Source organism: Diorhabda carinulata, chromosome 1 (genome assembly GCF_026250575.1).
Source record: "Diorhabda carinulata isolate Delta chromosome 1, icDioCari1.1, whole genome shotgun sequence".
Classification (NCBI taxonomy): domain Eukaryota; kingdom Metazoa; phylum Arthropoda; class Insecta; order Coleoptera; family Chrysomelidae; genus Diorhabda; species Diorhabda carinulata.
In genome coordinates this window covers 12,457,719-12,476,691 of record NC_079460.1, presented here as the reverse complement: position 1 = coordinate 12,476,691, position 18,973 = coordinate 12,457,719, and the positions used below count along the sequence as shown (strand labels likewise).

The following is an 18,973-nucleotide window of genomic DNA, read 5'->3' as shown; positions in this document are numbered from 1 at the left end:
TACTTTTCAATTCAAAAAGTATGCTTTTCAGTCAATACAAGGAACTTTAATTTGCCATTTTTGGGTGTCCATCTTTATAGAAAATGGAATAAAGTAATTTCTCAACGTTGTAGATTTCAAATATTTGAATCTCTGGCACTATTGGATCTCTTGATCCTATTTCTTAGCATACAGTGATTAACTATTTTGAGATACACGCGCCTAGTAATTCAATAGTATAATACTAACCTGTACATTTTTTTCCTATATTCCTAAGGCCGGTTTTTCGTGCATGTCATAATAGGCATATGCAATAAAAATATACATCGATGTTGTATACTGTTTTAGAAGATACGTTATTAGTATTTCAGTCTATAATATATAATGTGTTTTCTATGACGTGAATTTGCAATTTTGAGATAAAGTTAAGAAACTATAGAACTTGTGTTCTATTTGGATTAAATTGAAATATCAGTTAATAGTATTGTCGTAGGGAAATTATTTCAACTTTACGTATCTGTTTTAGATGCAGTAAAAAATTTTATTGTTTATCACCTGAATATTAGTTGTTCTTTATATTATTTTTAATATTATTGAATTATATATACACTTTTATTATAGTTTGTTTTTCTCTATCCCATTAATTTTTTTAATGACAGACATCATCCCAGTTTTCCCCTCATCATCTTGAGAGATTATTATTATTTAAGCTAGTACTACTAGTTCCGCACAAGAAACCAAATTGATCATGTATTAGTGGGAAAAAAAACATGCAAGATTGATAACGAATGTAAGAAGTTACAGACGGGTAGATGCTGAGTCAGACCACATATTGATGATCTCAAGAAATATAGAGTAGACAACTTAAAGAACTAACTTGTAGCTGAAGAATTTCATAATGTTATGATAACTCCGAGAATATGTGTTCAAAGTTTCACTATAAGTAGTTTTCGCGTGAAAGCGTAACAAACTTACATTCACATTTATAATGCTTTGTTTATAGTAGCAGCAAAGCTAAGCTTCACGGGAAACTGAGCCCTTTTGACTTGGAATGAAAAGTCAGTAGGAATGATAGGAATTATAAAAAATGACAACTAACCTCAAAAATTCAAATAGTTTTATGCTGTATTGTATTGACAGAAAAAAATAATAAATATACAAAAATTGGACCTGATATTAACGTGACCGTCGGTAATACAGTGCTACGATATTACAGTACTCTAGGTTGGAACTTAAGTACTGGAATGCTATATGGCTTTAAAGAAGTTACATTATAAACAGTAGTTTTCGCGTGAAAGCGTAACAAACTTACATTAATATTTATATATTTATAATATAGTTTATTTCAGAAAGGTATAGAGTAATAAAACCTCATTAGGTATGCAAAGGGACCACAGAGTGACCCAACGAATATTTAAGCCACTTTCATAGTTTGGCATTGATTTCATTAAAATTCTTGCTTTTTATCAAGTGCAGGTAGTACCACCCGGGTTGGGGTCAATATATGGGCTTAGCCTATTGTTATTCATTTACAAACACTGAAAATATTGTGCCAAAGGCGTTCCGGTAGGATACTCGTAGAAAGGAAACAATTTTATTTTAACCCAATAAAAATTAGGAATTATGTACATAGTATTAGGTACACTTATTTTTAATTGAACATTATACAAAAATTAAATTATAAAAAAACATTATATTTTTTGTCATCTCTTGACGTTATAATTAACGGGTCGACGCGACGCACACTGGAACGACTAATGGGGAAAACGCGACATTGGCAAAAATCAAAAACAATTTTTTTTTCATTAATTTTTGTATTAACTCGTTCTTAAACCCTTACAGAATATTTACTCGATATAAAATTTGAAAAAGTATTAATTAACTAATATTTTTTGAGGATAAAATACAAACGGGGATAATACCCCAACCGAAAGTAAATTTAAATTTTCATAAAATGGTGTTACCCATGTTTCTTTCTACTCAATTTACTTTTAGACCCTATTTGAACATAAAAAAAAATCATCGCCTCGAAAATATTTTTAGGAACAAAATTGTCGGTTGTTTCGATAAAATCTCACTTGTAATTTTTCTGTCAAGGTTTGGCGAAAATCGACTCGTTGCATTGTTTTCTTTAGGGTTTCTACTTGAATTATTCGAAGAGATTAGCTGCCACAACCTGCAACCTTGGGCACAATAACAAATACAGAAAGCGGTGTTTGGTTGTTTGTAAGTAGAGAGGTGGTAAACATATTGTAAAAAATGTGTATTTGTATAAAATAGAACATATTTATCTCTATCTGTTTTCTTTGTAGGCAGCACACTTCATATTACAAATTGCTAAAAAAAAATAAATAAATAAAAAAAGTAACTTTGATTACAAATTATTTTTAAAATTCCATGTTTTCCCTTATTCCTGGACTTGTCGTTTAATACAGTGAAATTTGTTTGTGTTAGTAGCGTAGCACTTTGAAAGCAATGTCCGAAAAATCGGTATTTCGTTCCAGTGTGCGACGGTCCGATCGATCAAGTAGTGAAGATCCCTCTTCTTTAATGACATGCTGGACTGCTTTTCACCAGTTCTCTGGTGTCACCTGCTCAATGGCTTGATCAAACAGTAGCTTAACGACTTTCATTTTGATTGTCGTGTTGTGTCTTGCTACAAATCCTTTCACTTGCGTCCATATAAGTTCTATAGGATTTAGTGCGCAATGATATTATCTATAGCAGTAAATTTGCTATAGATAATAGTTCTTTTTTTATCAAATTATCTTCGAATTCAACACTTTTGGTGTTTAACCAGTCAATAATTGTTTTCTCCAAGATGAAGTTGGAATCTTCTCTATGCGTCGAAAATGATAACTTGCTTTATCCATAACTACTACTGAATCAGCAGGAAGATATTTTATCATTTCACCAAAATAGTCTTCAAGAACATCCAAATCCTTGTCCTCGTGGTAATATTCCGTATTGTACGACTAAAAGTTTAGCAAACCTTTTAAAAATCCCTCTTCGCGTCCAATATGGACGATTATTAGTTTTTCCTCTTTACCTGAAGGCACTTTAATACCCGTTGATAGGCCTTCCATGAAAGCTTGGCGAGCACTAGTTATATTTTTGTCTTTCCACATTTTTGGTACTGTATATGTACACATTTTGTGTTTGATGTATACTACATCAAACAATTATCATTAGCAATGCTCCGGTATGTCCTTTCTCCTCGAAACGCGTCAACAACATGGCCGACGCCTTGTTGTCATTACTGCTCAAGAGATGGCGCTAGTATCGCCCTGTCGGGGGCTTCGTACACCCCAAGGTTTGTGATAGTGTGAACAGTGTGTTTAGTAAGTACTCTGTCATATATGAGAAGTCTAGGTTTCGATAATCCTATATTCAATGTAGAATGAACTAGTTATCCAAATTAGGTCTATATGAACCAAAGTTTAGGAAAAACGACCAGAAGAATTCGGTTCTTATCTATTAGCCTTGTTTATATATTACATAGCGAAGCGTTTTATAGAAAGAAGATTATTATATACAATTCACTCTGGGCCACGATTAGAGTTCTTAGCATGTTTAAAAAGTTGAATTCGCCATGTAATTTTCAATGGAAAACATTGGGGACAATATCAATTCTTGTTTTTTGAACATGCAAAGTAAAGGATGTAACAAAATATAATTGAGAAAACTTTGTGATGATCTGAATCTGAAGTTAAAAGTTGGTGAGTTTGGCAAAACTTTATTTGCAAAACAATCGCGAAACAGAATTTTGTGTGTAATCTTTTTTGAAAAAAAAAACGAAAATAAGAAATTAAGGCTGGGCTTGATATGTGTTATTTGGATTCTGCACAATCATTTACTAGATTTAAATATGGTGGTTATACCTGAAAACACTTAAAAAATACACAAAATCGTTTGCTGCCTAGATTGAAATATGATAATGGCAATAATGGTTGCTCGATTTGTGACAACATTTACTCTAGTTCACAATCTACCTCCGATTTAGAAGTCAATGTAAAAGTTACAAGAGGAATATCAACGCTGAACGCTGCTTCTGTAGAAAGAACAAATGGACTGTCTCGATATTTAAATATTCGCGACTGTATTGTTCATTTATTCGCTTTCTCTAATAAAATTAAAGTGAATGAAATTCCAATTGATTCACTCCTGTTATTTCAGCGTATTTGCGTATTAAAAAAATCAGATGAAGAACTCAAAACCTTCATGACATTTGAATCAACTCCTTTCCTCTTTCTGTTTTTGAAAATAATGAAATACGAAAAAAATTTCGGCACTATTTGTGAACACTTTGTCAGATATTTGAATAACAATTATTTATGTCGTATGACAATGCCGTAATTGATGGCTATAGAAAAACACACCACAAAATCGATGAAAAGGACGCGTCGAAGTAAAGAGAAGTCAGATAATAACATATTTGATAAGACCATGCCATTTAAAATAAGGTAAGATAAATTTTAAGCGAACGTAGCTCCGGAAAACAATCTTAGAAAATAGAATATTTTCTTGCCAAGCAGATAACGCCAATACATTGATAATTAAAACCGCGATTATTTTGCGAACCGAATACATTGTTGTAGTGCCCGAGGATGTGGATGCTTTAGTTTTATTGAATCAAGTATTATCAATACATCAAGAAATTTATTTTCAATAACCATCGAACGGCAAAAGTCTTCTTCTAAGTGCTTGGAAAGAGTATTACTTTATAGTGGGAACACTATATTCTGTTCTTAAATGCTTTCACTCATTGAGACACGACGTCCACTTTTTTCCAACGTGGCAAAAATGTTTTACAAACAATTTCGAAAAACGTTTGGACTTGTAAGAGGCTGCGACAAATTTCGAAAATGAATGCTTTCAATGATAGTTTTGATACTGGAGTTACACGCAATCTTCCTGTATATACGTTGCACCTCGAAAAAGAATAGATCTAAATATATTTAGATGTAACTCTTTTTCATATATGCTGGTTAAGTATTTGCTAGAAAATTTGATTTAATTAATACTGTTTTGCTAAGGTTGTTTATGTAACAGATCTAAACAAAATGGAGTTTAAAAGTAATTAAGGTAATAAAGAGAATATCAATGAAAAACACAATGAAACTTTGAATTTTATTATCCATACAAAAAAGAAAACAATGTAATTGAATCCATACATTTTCACAAAAAATTTCTTATCACATGTCAATCTGCACATTCATACACACATTCATCAAATTAATAGTCTAACAACTGATTTAAGTATATATTTTTAAAAGAAAATTTTATAAATAAGATTTTTCTTATGCTAATAAAGGACCAAGATCGTGAAATAAAATTAAGTAGGAAATAAATAATGGAATTATCAGGTTGATGTGTACAAAAAATTGATAACAAAAATATGTATTAGTTGAGATGTTGTAGTGGTTGACTCAGTACAAGCTACACCAGGTTGTACATTTTCAATATATTTAAAATACACTAGGTGGTATATTTTTAATATATTCAAAATAATTAAATTATGAATCTTAAGATGAAGATCTAATACTACAACATCTCAACACAAATCATTAAGAAAATACGTAAGATCTTTTCACTGAGTTACAGGAGGGAGAGGTGAGTGAACTCCTGTTTGCATTTGCATCTATTGCATTTACACAAGAGGTGAAAGTGATATGGGAGATAGGAAGCAGTTCTATCAATCTAATTTGAAAATAAAAAAAAATGGAATTTTGTGGAGATTAAAATTTGTATTTTAGACTATATTGGATTGTACAAAATAAAACTTTGATTTTGTGATGTACCAATTATTTAAATATACCCAACACTCAATCTTATCAAATGAATAATGAACAATTATTTTTATTAAGATCCATATAACGTTATTGTGTACTTTTTAGAGTTTGTATATAAGTGGCAATTAAGTGCATTAAAGCTGTTCAATATAAATATTACTGCAATTTGTCCGGCAAGTTCTTAGTTCTTGTAAATAATATATCTTAGAAGTAATTGTATTTGGATGATTAAATAGCGTTAGCAGTTGTCATATAGTTAAACAGATAAAGATTTAGACGAGAATTGTTGGAGCTAAGTGTATATTTAGATGTGTGAAATCCGAAAATACATTTAATTTTAGAGAATACTCTCATAAATGTAACTGAAACATGGGAACTAAGTGAATATTTGGAGAGTTAGTTGCTAAATTAGAGAAAATGAGGAATGTCGTTTCTAAATATTATCTAAAAACTTAACATAAAATAATATATAAGTGTAATGAATGAAATATAATTAAAAAAAATCCTAAAACAGCAATACTGCGTTATTTTGAGAATAGAAAAAATATACTTTAATAAAAATTTTTATCATAATGAATTTTTCCCATAGAAAAATGTTAAATAATTCGAAATTATTTTTAAATCATTCACTAAATAGTAAAAAATTCCACTGAATTTCATGATAATAAATTGAGAAATATGAATAGAATATGAAATTTTGAACACTTATTTTTTCTTAGAAGGATTCACATTGATTGATTGACATTCTGTGACTTTTTCCCTTAATAGGTTAATATAATGACAGATAATCAATAGGGTTCAGCCCATTCCCATCTTCTAAATCTGATATCCAAGTTACAAAATACCACTGTGTCAATACAAAAATATAACTATTTATGCTCATAGAAACTCATTCAGTAGGGATAATTTGAATTATTTCGGGTACAATATACACCAACGATTAGTTAAATCAAAGCCAATTTAACGTTAGTATTAAAATTTATCACAGACTAACTAAGTTTTTTTCTATGTTGCAACTTGAACGGTATTGGGTTTGTTCTCCTAATATAATATAATAAAACTACATCGAACACTGGCATGTTCAATTCTAAGGAAATATTTTCATTATAATTTTGCCAAGTATATGAAGAATATTAATACCACTGCGAAGTATATCACACGATGACGAAATATGGACCAAAACCTATTATGTATATAATCATCTGAAAAACATTAATTATTTATTGTAATGCAAGTTTAGTATAACATCTTGAAAAGATTATTAATTGGAATTAAGTACTTGCTTGGGCATCATTACCTACATTTTATATCTGTGTCCATTTTATCCATTTTGTAAAGCATCTAAAAAACTAGAAATACCGAATAAAGTTAAATACAAAATTATATTTTGACCAGTAATTTTTAAACAAGCGGTGAAAATATAATAAACTCCTGAGTTGAGACAGTTTTCAAGGTTCACAAAAAGTAACATATGAACCGCTGAGTGCACACATCGATCAACTCCACTTTTTGAAAAATCTTAAATTTAAGTGTCAAAGCCCTTGGTATAGTCATAACTTTTTATATTTATAATAACTTTCCTGAATAATAAAGATTAGCACCGTTAAATGGCAAATTTTTTTGGCCATTGAATAATAAGTAATTTATTTCAGAAGCCATTTCGATTAACTCCATATTCTAATGTAAATCGTTTCAGTAACGCCGTATCAAAATCGTAACAATTCGTAACAAAATCGCATCGGTAAACAGATAAAAAGAAGCACAATGCAAACGGTAGTTAGTATAGCAGTGATCTCGCACGCTGAATGTTATTGTGTACTTCTTAGTCTTTTCAACATTATTCCTAATTTGTTTTTAAAGAAATAAATATTATACCGTTATAATCAATATGAGTGAGATTAATAATGTGAGTGAGAAAAGCAGTGATGATTCTTCAATACGATTTATCAACAGAAAGTCTGGTCTAAGAAGACGTTTATCGAAAAGCTTTGACTTTTCCCAAATTCAATAAAAATATAAGCCACATGTTTGTTTGGCCAGAAACTGAAAGATTTCGTGGGTCTCAAGAAATTTCATCTTGTCTAATAAAGTACATAAAGACTTACGCTGCAAACTTCGAAAAAATAAAAACATATTCGGATTCGTGTACCGGGCAAAACAGAAATATTAAAACCGTCTTAATTTTATCGAAACTTGTTCAAAGCACGGAAATCAAAGCTGAATCAGTCAAGCATTATTGAGTCATGTGCGAAAAAAAATCAAAACATTTTTTCACCAGATGATTGGTACCATATAATCAAAACATGTACAAAGAAAGCGCCATTTCATCTAATCCAAATGACTTACCAAGATTTTTTGTCAACAAAACCTTTAGAATAGTTTATCATTAACAGAAAAATAACTGTCACAGGGCTTCCAGTAAATTGGCTTGAAATACGCTGGATAAAGTTAGAAAGGTCCAAACCCTATCTCATACAATTCAAATGTGACTAGAGTGAAGATACAGAATTTCAAGCCATTAACCCATTAGCGCCTAGCGGCACCATACGGTCCCAGCAACCACTTAGCTTTTCAATTTTCTTCTTCTTTTAGTGGAATTACATTGAAAGAGGCATTAGACATTGCTTATGATGAGTCTGATAGCTGAAGTAGTTTCGGCAGTTTACATGGAACCTCTCGAATCCAATGTATTATCTGACGAAGATTCGGGAGATGAAGATGAAGGTGGTCTTGTTGACAATCTTAATAGGAGACAACTAAATGCTGGTGCAGAAATTGTTCTTGCGGATAATACGAGAATTGGAGGTACTAAGGAGAATTTTCCTGCAGCAGAAGCAACCGATTTTCAACAGCCCAGCACTAGCTCAAGTCCCGTTTTTCCTGATAATATTGCTCTGACCCCGCGCTCAACAAATTTTGAATTTACTATTGGATATTTGACACCTTCTTCAGAAGAATTTTTACCAGTGCATACACTTCTTTGACTTGCGTTGAAATGTTTGAGCTTTTTTTCTCAAATGAGTCGCTAGAAGCAATAGCACTTCAAACAAAAAATTACTCCCTTTTCAAAAACCAATCCTGATCCAAATATCTCTATTGAAGAATTTAAAGTTTTCATTGGAATTCTTATACTCAGTGGATATAATCCTTTACCTTCCAAAAGAAGCTATTGGGAAACAGCCAAAGATATGAGGAACGAGCTTGTTTGTGAAGCTATGCGAAGGGACAGATTTTTGCAAATGTGCCGTTTTATACATTTCGCAGATAATAACACTATAGACATATCCGACAAAATGTATAAGTTAGGTTTATTGACAGACGCTCTAAAATAAAAATTTACTCAACATTTTGTACCAGAGCAAAATCTTTGTTACGACGAGTCAATGATAAAGTACTACGGCCGGCATGGGTGCAAACAATTTATAAGAGGAAAACCTGTGCGATTTGGTTATAAAATGTGGAGCCTCAACACACCTAGTGGTTACCTGATACATTTCGAAATTTATCAAGGAAAGAATCCAAGAGCCATTAAAAAATACGAAGAAGTCTTTGGCAAAGCTGCAGCGCTACTTGTTCAAATGATTGACGGCTATAGTGGAACGCGAACAATTAGGGGACGGGACAATATAATTCCTTGAGACTGTCCAATTGAAGACAAGAGGACATTTTCAAAAAGAGCTGGAGGAGCTATTAACTCGGCTTTGGAAAGAACATGCGGGATTTTATACGTAAGGTAGATGAAAAACAGCGTTATTACATTGGTCAGCACTAATTTCGGTGTGGCACCAATAAAACCTGTCGAAAGATTGTCTAGGAAAGATCGAAAAAACATATCTGTGTCTAGACCAGACCTTGTTCTACAATACAACAAAAATGATAAAATTTGATTTTTACAGACATATCTTACAAAATATAAGAAACCACCGAAATCCATAGGAAAAGTAGCTACGACAGCTGCAAGCGACTCAAGAGTTGGTAGCGACGTGAGATATGATGGCTTACACCATTATATTCAACATGTTCCTGGAGGCAAAAGAAGAAGGTGTACCAGTACTGGTTGTTCGAGCAAAGGAAGAACAATGTGCAATAAATGTGATGTGGGGCTATGTTAGAGTGTTTTAGAAATTGTCATGTAAAATAAATGAATAAATAAAAGTTGAACTTTTTTTAAAGAATTTTGAATTTAACATAAAAATTCACGGAAAGTACCTAGCGGTCCCATATGGGTACGGCCTTTTGTACAATTATCTCTAGAGAGACAATATTAATGTTCATATTTTTTAGTCCCAAAATTATGAAATTTAATATTTTTTGGGGAAAAAAAGAAAAACAAAATTTTTTTACTCTCGGCGTTAATGGGTAAATAAAAGAAAATCTTTAGTGAGTAGACCGCAAAGTTTAAAAAATATAGATCAGCCTTTATTATATCCTAAAAGTAGAACTGTGACAAAGGAAAAATGGAGAGACATGATGGACCTACTAAGATTCATTCATCCTGTTAAACACGATTACTATAAGAACTTGTCAACAAATCGAAATGACGAATCCTCGCATACAGCTGATGAAGAAGACATTATTTATAATATTGCTGAATCATACCAAATAATAATGCCGCTAACATAAAGCTGCTATGAATTAATTATAAAAATTATATTATAACCGAACTGCCAATATTCATTTTTATGGAAAAGCTGTGATAAAAATGTATAATAACTAACTTTTTGTTGTAAAGACTAAATTTAACTTCATTACTTTTTTCAGTTGCCAAATTGATGAACTCCACCAGTCACATAAAAATTGTAACATTACTGATGATTGTTTGTTGGCTATTTTTTCTTATCAATTTTATATACCATTAGATAAAAGCTATATCTGCAATTATACATTCTACATTATATATTTGAATTCATATTATCAGAGGAATTTTTAAAAACAATATACATTACACCATCGCGTTTCTCAACCTTTCGTGTTATGGAGTTAATCGATGTGTGCACTGAGCGGCTCATATTTGTGATATCAACTTTAAATATAATAAAATGTTATTCAATTCTTTAGAACAAGAATATTGAAATCATTTATGGTACCATTTCTGACAATAAATCCTCTTTGTACACAATACTTTTAAAACACTGGGAAAATAAAAACAATATAAAATTAAATATTGTAAAATTTGGAACATATCCAGGATAGAAAAATCAATAAATATAGGGTTATATTAAAAGGTCTTCATTTGAAAAGAGAAAGCACCCAAAATTGGAACTTGATATGTTTTCTTTCTAATTGCACAGAGATGTATGTTAACACTCAAAATTTGTTATTATTAATTTCAGGAAAAAATCTGTTTCTCATAAAATGTTCTCAATAATTATATGTAAGTACTACTTGGGATGGTAAATTATAAAAATTCAGCATATAAGAGAAGCAGATTTATTTTTGACAATTAATATCAATAACAGTTTAATCGTTCTGGAAATATATCTTCAAATATTAAATTACATCCATTTAATTGAGAAAACGTGTCTAGATCTTTGATATTGCTCATTTCTTGTCTTCAATGTGCAAGTGAAGACGAAGTTGTTGGGGGCAACTATAAAACCCATAATCATTTTTAATAATCACATAAAAATGTTGGTCAATCAATAGTTACAAAAATAGTAGATAAATTCAACACTAATGCAACTACAGTAGAATTCATTTATAACGACGTCACTTATAACGACTAACCGTTTTTAGCGTCGATATTATTTTACTCAAGTTCGGTTTAATAGTTAGATACTGAGAAAATGTAACCGTTTAGTGCGACTCCGGTTTGAGCGACAAACCGTTTATAGCGACCATTTTTTACGATAATTCGTCCGTTTAAAACGACGCGCCGTGTTTTGTTTCAATTTAGGTAACGAATGACCAATACCTCGGCCCCCTCACTTTCCCCGCGAGCTTCACCGTTCAATTCTCCTTATTGGCGCGCGTAAATCACAGTTAGTGTTTGTCACCTGTTATGACAAGTTCATAAAGCGCCATAAAATGAGTTCTGTAAAGAGAAAGTGTTTTACAATTGAAGAAAAGAGTGCAATATTACACAGATTAGAAGCTGGTGAATCAAACGCGACCCTCGCAAAGGAATTTGGCGTATCTCATTCTACAATATCAACAATAAAGAAGAATAAATACAAGATCGAGCCGTTATTTAATGCCAATGTTTTGAAATTCAAACGTGTAAGAACTTCTACTCATGAGCAGTTGGATAGGGCATTGTTACAGTGGTTTAAGCTTCAGCGCGACCGGGGAATACCTCTTAATAGACCTCTGCTACAAGCTACAAGAGAAAGCAAATTTTTAGACAGTTAGACATGCAAAATTTTATATGTTCCATGAGTTGGATAAACCGTTTTAAAGTAAGGCACAACATCGTCAATGGAAAGATTGTTGGCGAGTCTTTGTCAGTACAACAGAGTGATGTACACGATTGGTTAGAAAAAGTTTGGCCTACTCTACGTGCTCAATTTAGTGATGATGAAATTTTTAATGCAGATGAGACCGGGTTGTTTTATAAATTAACCCCGGACAAGACGTTGAAATTAAAAGGTGAAAAATGTACAGGAGGAAAATGATCAAAGGAGCGAATAACAGTGATGGTGGCAGTCAACATGAGTGGCACAGCTAAAAAAAACTTCTCGTAATCGGGAAATCTCAACGTCCCAGATGTTTTAAAAATGTACGGCATTTGCCAGTGGATTATGAGAGCAATCGAAAAGCCTGGATGACTGGTGACATTTTTACCAAATGGGCACGCGCATGGGATCGTGAACTTACGAAAAAGAATAAGAAAATCCTGCTGTTAGTTGACAACTGTCCTGCACATCCCCATATTTCTGCCTCCAAACACGACATCAGTGTTGCAACCCATGGATCAAGGGATCATTCGAGCTTTGAAAGCACATTTTCGTAAAAACCTTGTTTTAAAAATGATCCAGTTTCTAGATGGCGGATGCAGTAGTGTTGAGTGCCCGAAGATCACTGTTCTTGACGCTATTCTAATGATTCAAGATGCCTGGACTCAACTTAAGCAAGGAACAATTTTTAACTGTTACAAACATGCTGGTTTTTTCCGAAGCAATGTAGAATTTACCATAACTTCAGATGATTTTAACGAAGAAGACGACGTACCGCTGAGCATTTAGGCGAAGGCTATTGATAAGCATCAGTTACCTATAACAAACGAGGACTTTGAACAATACGCGCGTGTCGATGATGCTGTCGCCACTTGTGAAGAGCCGTCTGATGAAAACATTGTGGATAATATCATCGCCGACGACGCGAATAGCAAAGATAGCGACGGTGATGATGACGAACCAGAGTTTTATCCAACCTTGAGTGTATCTGAAGCTCTGAAGGCTGCGGAAACGCTTAATGTATTTGTTCAGACTAACTTTGATGATGACCATATGAAAACAATGATGTCACGAATTCACAAGAATAATTAAAATAAACATATGTAACTGATTCCTACAACATGTTTTATTTACCTAAATAGGAAAATCAAACTTTCGCACTTATAATACATACATATGTAAATATCCGTTTTATACGTCATCCGGTTAGTACGACATAATATCGCCGGTCCCTTGAAGCTCGTTATATCCGGATTCTACTGTATTTAAAATTTTAATAAACTGGGGAAGTTGATTGACAGTGAAGAACTGAGTTAAAAACATTGATGAAAAGGGGTGGAAGTCTATATCAGAAGTACATATATAGTGGCAAATAAATAAGCAGTATCTGCGTTTCATACACACTTCAAAAGCAAGGGAATAATATACGGTGAATTCGTGAAGTTTCATTTCCATTATTCTCCGCGGCAGCGGTACGATCATAATAAATATGAAGTTGTTGTGTATTGTACGCTTGTTCATAAACCTACTGTTTGTAGAATTAAATCGGTAATAACTTTTTTGAATGCGAGAACAGTCAAATCAAATGAAATTCATCGACAAATTAATAATATGTACGTAAAAACAGCAATAAGCGTTTCAAGGAAAGACGTGATTTTGATGGGAACTATCTTCCGTACAGCCACAATCTTGTTCTTAGCTACAATGATTTATATCTTCAACATGAATAGGGTATAGAAGAACTTGTATGATGCTAGGACAAATGCCTAGAAAATCAAGGAAGCTATATCAAAAACTAATACATATATTTGCTTTTTTCTTTTTATGTCAAAACGAAATTTACTTTACGAAAAAACTTATACCACGATTGGAATTTTGCTCTCTTAACCAAGGCTACTACTCAATAAGGTTACTTTTTCAAAAAGACGAGTATTTCATATTTGTTCCCTATTATGTAGCCAACAAATTCTATGGTTATAGGTCGTGTATAACTTCTTATAAATAACGATTTTCTCTAAAAGTAATAATAAAAAAGTTTTTTGAGTGATTGAATCTTGAGTAATATGCAGGACAACACAAATAATTCCAAAATACTTCAATGGGAAAATTTTTACACTTAAGTTCTTATTTTGGGAGCGTTCATGAGAAAATTTGTATCAAAAATAGGATTATTGGAAATAAACATCCCCATAAAGGATTTTAAAATTACAGATATGATTAAAAATGTATCCCGGATTTTAACAATTCTTTTCTTTTTGTTTGTTAAATTTTATACTTCTCCTACATTAATTGTAACAACCTTGTTCCTATTTAATAGGAGCTTTATCAAATTTATATAAAATTACAATCGTACAATAAGTAATGTAGCAAAAATGAGATACGCCCTCATACCTAAAATAACCACCAATATCCATAAATGATTCCAGTAATTAATTTTCACTTACATAAAATCTAAAACCTTTAAGAACTGTATATCTCATCTTTACTCCCGAAGCTAACCAATTATTCAGTTAAATCAGGATACAACATAAAATAAATATTGGAAACAATCACCCAAATGAAGAAATGAGAAATTAGGGTGAAATAATATATATATATATATATATATATATATATATATATATATATATATATATATATATATATATATATATATAAATCTTGTACGTATTGGGATATCATTTTTTTTACTGGTTTATGTGTATTTATTTCACAAGTAAAACAATTAATGACTTACCAACTAAAATACTTTAACATTTCCTATTTAAAAAAAAAACTCGAAAATAAATAATTCAAGCATGTTTCAAATCTAGCGCCAGAGACAGTAGCCTATATATATTATATTTCCGGAATATTACAAACACCAAGTCAACTATAAAGAAAATAATATATATGTATAATTGTTTCAATTAATAACTAGATATAAGTTAACACATATATGTCTTTTGATTTATCATAGAATTTATAAACTATGCTCCAATGCGCTGCTGTCTTTTTTGAAAATGCGAGACATCATTTTTTGAAGATACATAATAAATGTTTAGCAAATAACACAAACCCACAATATTTTTTTATAAAATTTGTATATATTTGGGAGACTGTTTCTAATGTAAGAAAATTGATATCGGATGACAACAAAGATGTGGCGCTCTTTCTGGTTAAGAAATATTCGATTAGAGACATTTCAAAACGATTGACTTACAGAAGTAAAATTTTGTTAATCGAGCAAAATGTCTCTAACTTTACTTTGACATTTTACAAAGGTAGCACTTTCTTCCAGTTCTGCATTGATGCGTTATCTGCATGTATATACTTTATTTTAGTTAAATAAATAAACTTTTCTATGGAGTATCATAAGAGGACTTATTAGATTCTATATCTGGCAAAAATTTTGACTGTAATGTCCCGATGATCATCATAAATCATCATTTTGAAAGTTTAACGAACTGTTAATTCCATTCAATTAATGCAGAAATTCCTACATCGTTAAAACCCCATTTACATAAAATTGGCAAGTAACTATTTCCAAAAAAAGTCGAGAAATTATGATCTTATTGAATTCTAGAGGTTATATAAGAAACTAGAATTGTCTAGATATGATAATCTTTCATAAACTAAAACTCAATATTTTTTATTTAACCCTTTCAGGACCGTCGACAAGACGTTCCCGACACGAACTATATGTATTTTCCGCTATGACCATGCTTATGACATGTACGAAAAAATTAAACATCAAGGAGTATTGAACCCAAGATATCTTACTCAGCACTCCGGTTTTTGGAAAGACTATGTCAAGAAACAGATATTGTGAAATACATCGCTACCTTCATTTTGCTAATAGTGAGGAGGAGGAAGAGGCCCATAACCGATTGGGAAAATTTGGAACCGTTTTGGCTTTACTAAAAGACAATTTCAAGGCACAGTTTTATCCATTTCAGAATCTGGTAATCGATGAAAGTATGATTCTCTTCAAAGGCCGCCTTAGTTTCAAGCAATATATAAAAACAAAAATACATCGTTTTGGAATCAAATTGTATGTGTTGTGTGACTGTGAGACTGGCATAGTGTTAGACTTCATAGTGTATGTGGGGAAAGGAACAAATCCACAAGAAAACACTCGTGGATTAGGCGCTACAGGTGAAATAGTCAATAGTTTGTTGGAACCATACCTCAGTAAGGGCCATTCTCTTTTTACTGACAATTTTTATACCAGCCCGACATTGTCCACATTTCTTTACGAAAAGAAAACAAATTCATGTGGGACTGTAAGACAAAATAGAAAACAAATGCCACTTCTAGATAAAAAAGTAAAAAGCTGCGAATGTGATTGGAGGAGCAGTGACAACTTTTTGGTGGTTAAATGAAAAGATCGTCGAGATGTAGTGATGCTTACTACCCTACATGAAAATAAAATGATAATTCTTCCAAGAAAAGATAGGGTTACAAACGAAGACGTTCAGAAGCCATTATGTGTTTTGGAATATAACAAGCAAATGGGCGACGTCGACCGGTCTGATATAATGATAAGTAGCATCGTTTCTACGCGCAAAAGCATCAAATGGTACAGAAAACTATTTTTTCATACTATTGATATAACTTTGCTGAATTCTCATGCCATGTATTTGACGCAAAATACATCAATGGCAACATTTCAACTTGCAATAATTAGCCAGTTGTTAGAAAGGTAAAAAAAATGTCCAAGAATATTTCTATACCTATTTATGTGTATAATTTTTTCAGGTTTCAAAAAGCAGCATCGAGTTCAGTTCATTTGGATCTTGGTAATAGAAGACTCACAGAAAGGCACTTTCCCGATCTAGTACCAGTCAAGGAAGGCCGTAAATCGGGCTACAGGAGATGCCATATATGTTCCCACACCAAAAAAATCTTAAGAAAAGAAAAGAGACCAGATATATTTGTAAGGAATGTGATGTCGGGTTGTGTGTAACTCCCTGTTTTAAAATATATCACGAAGAAGAAATATTTTGAAACGAAGGCTTCTTCTTTTTTATAGAGATTTTATATTATGTTGTTTAATATTTTTTACTTTTTACCAAAGAGAGTTTCTATTTTCATTTTGTTTGATATTTCGTATTTTTTAGTAAGTTTAGAGAGTTCCTATTTTGGATTTGTTTGATATTCTTTATTTTTTAGCAAGTTTAGTAAGTTTCTATATTAGCTTCGTTTGTGTTTTCTTGGTTCTAATATAATAAAACTAAAATTAAAATGTTTTTTTATTCCGTCGGATATAGCCGACACTGGGCCATATAGCACTGCAAAAAGTCCGGTCCCCCAGGCAAATTTCGTCAGTGACACGTCGGTTCCGAAAGGGTTAATGACACTTATTAATGAGGAAACGTTTTTATATGTTTTCAGCTTTCGGACAAGACATTATATATAAGTGCTTGGATTGACGCAGAACATGATCTTTAAGTGAGTTTATAAACTCTAAAAATTAGTCGGTAAACATGTGTAGATTCCGTTGCATAATGAGATATCTGAAGGGATAAGCTTATATAATTTGTTGAACTCTATCAACAATCAAATAATATACATTCATCTAATGAGTCATAAGTACATCTATGATTTATACGAATATTTTTATAAAATATTACATATATTATATACATTGGATCTATAAACTGGTTGTGTTATAATGCAGTTTTCACTAATTCCAAAAATATTTCATAAAATATAGCTAATGAATAATACGACTGGAAAAAATTGCAAAATATAATAATAAATTTAATGATAGAGAATTTTTTGTTTTATCATCATCAGTAAAATTTACATGTATCAGTTACTCCTATTATAAAGGAACAGAGTACTCACAAATTAAAAATTTGAAATTATAATACAATGTCATCCGATATCCGCACTGGGTATCCAACTGGACATCAAATCGAATATTAGATGCATCCCTAATGACTATATCCAACCTTGCCTAGGCTGGTGGACATTAGAATGTTTCATGTCTTGTGACTATGGTGTACAAAAGTAGCGGAAAGTTGAAGAACCATAACGTTGAGATGCACATGTATTCGAATGATGGTTCAGTCCAGGGGTGGGGCCGGTTTGCTCTATCTCAGCTCAGCCTCAAAGGAATATCTGCAAACAGAACAGAACACTCATGACTAGTGAAGTCGGTGGCCCTGGCGCATGGAAGAGCTGAGTATTGAGCACACCACCGCCCGTGTTAGTACAGGTTAAGTAGAAAAAACAGGCGTCCACCAGCCAAAGAGGCGAGGCAAGTTATTGCATGAAATACTCAGGATGGTCCGAGTCTTTCTCAAACCTCTTGGCCTCCTCTTGCATGCTCTCTTTTATTTTCAAAATAGCAGCTGATTCCGTTTGGTCCTGCAAGGAAAGCGACCTTTAGTGGGTAAGTGTCAACCTACAAAGCACAGGGGTCCCACCACAAATTACTACCTAATACAAACTAATCTAGAAATACCATCAACTAATACTATAACACCAAAAATGCTACCAATTTACTGTGGTAAAACATAAAATTAAGCTAGTTACTTAAGCAAAATAAAATGAAGAAAACAGGATAATTTTGAATTAAATTATGTAATCTTCATTATGAAATCTTTCATGTCTAATCAAAACACATTTGACAAGAAAGATTTTTATTGTGGACTATATATTCCAAATGAAATTGGAACTGTGTCATTTATAGTAATAAATGTAATTCAATTATCGATGGTTTTTAGACATTTTATTATCTAGAAATTTTTATTTTTTGAATTAGTTGAAAAGCTATCGGTACTTTAATAAAAATGGTACTACCAGTTTTTCTGTATT

The 18,973-nt window shown here is 32.0% G+C and overlaps 1 protein-coding gene across 6 annotated transcripts in view; it reads right to left on the bottom strand.

Moving 5' to 3' along the window:
• Positions 1-2,282: 2,282 nt before the first annotated feature.
• LOC130895660 (single-stranded DNA-binding protein 3) overlaps positions 2,283-18,973 on the bottom strand; it is a 73,175-nt gene continuing 56,484 nt past the window's right edge. For 2 of the 6 annotated variants that reach the window (XM_057803100.1, XM_057803118.1), the window contains one exon: positions 5,096-18,523. In XM_057803100.1, the coding sequence (XP_057659083.1) occupies positions 18,419-18,523 (105 nt within the window). In that variant the 3' untranslated portion in view covers positions 5,096-18,418. Of the gene's footprint in view, positions 2,317-5,095; positions 18,561-18,973 lie in introns of those variants that run through there. The other 4 variants (XM_057803144.1, XM_057803160.1, XM_057803135.1 and 1 more) reach the window with 3 other exon arrangements.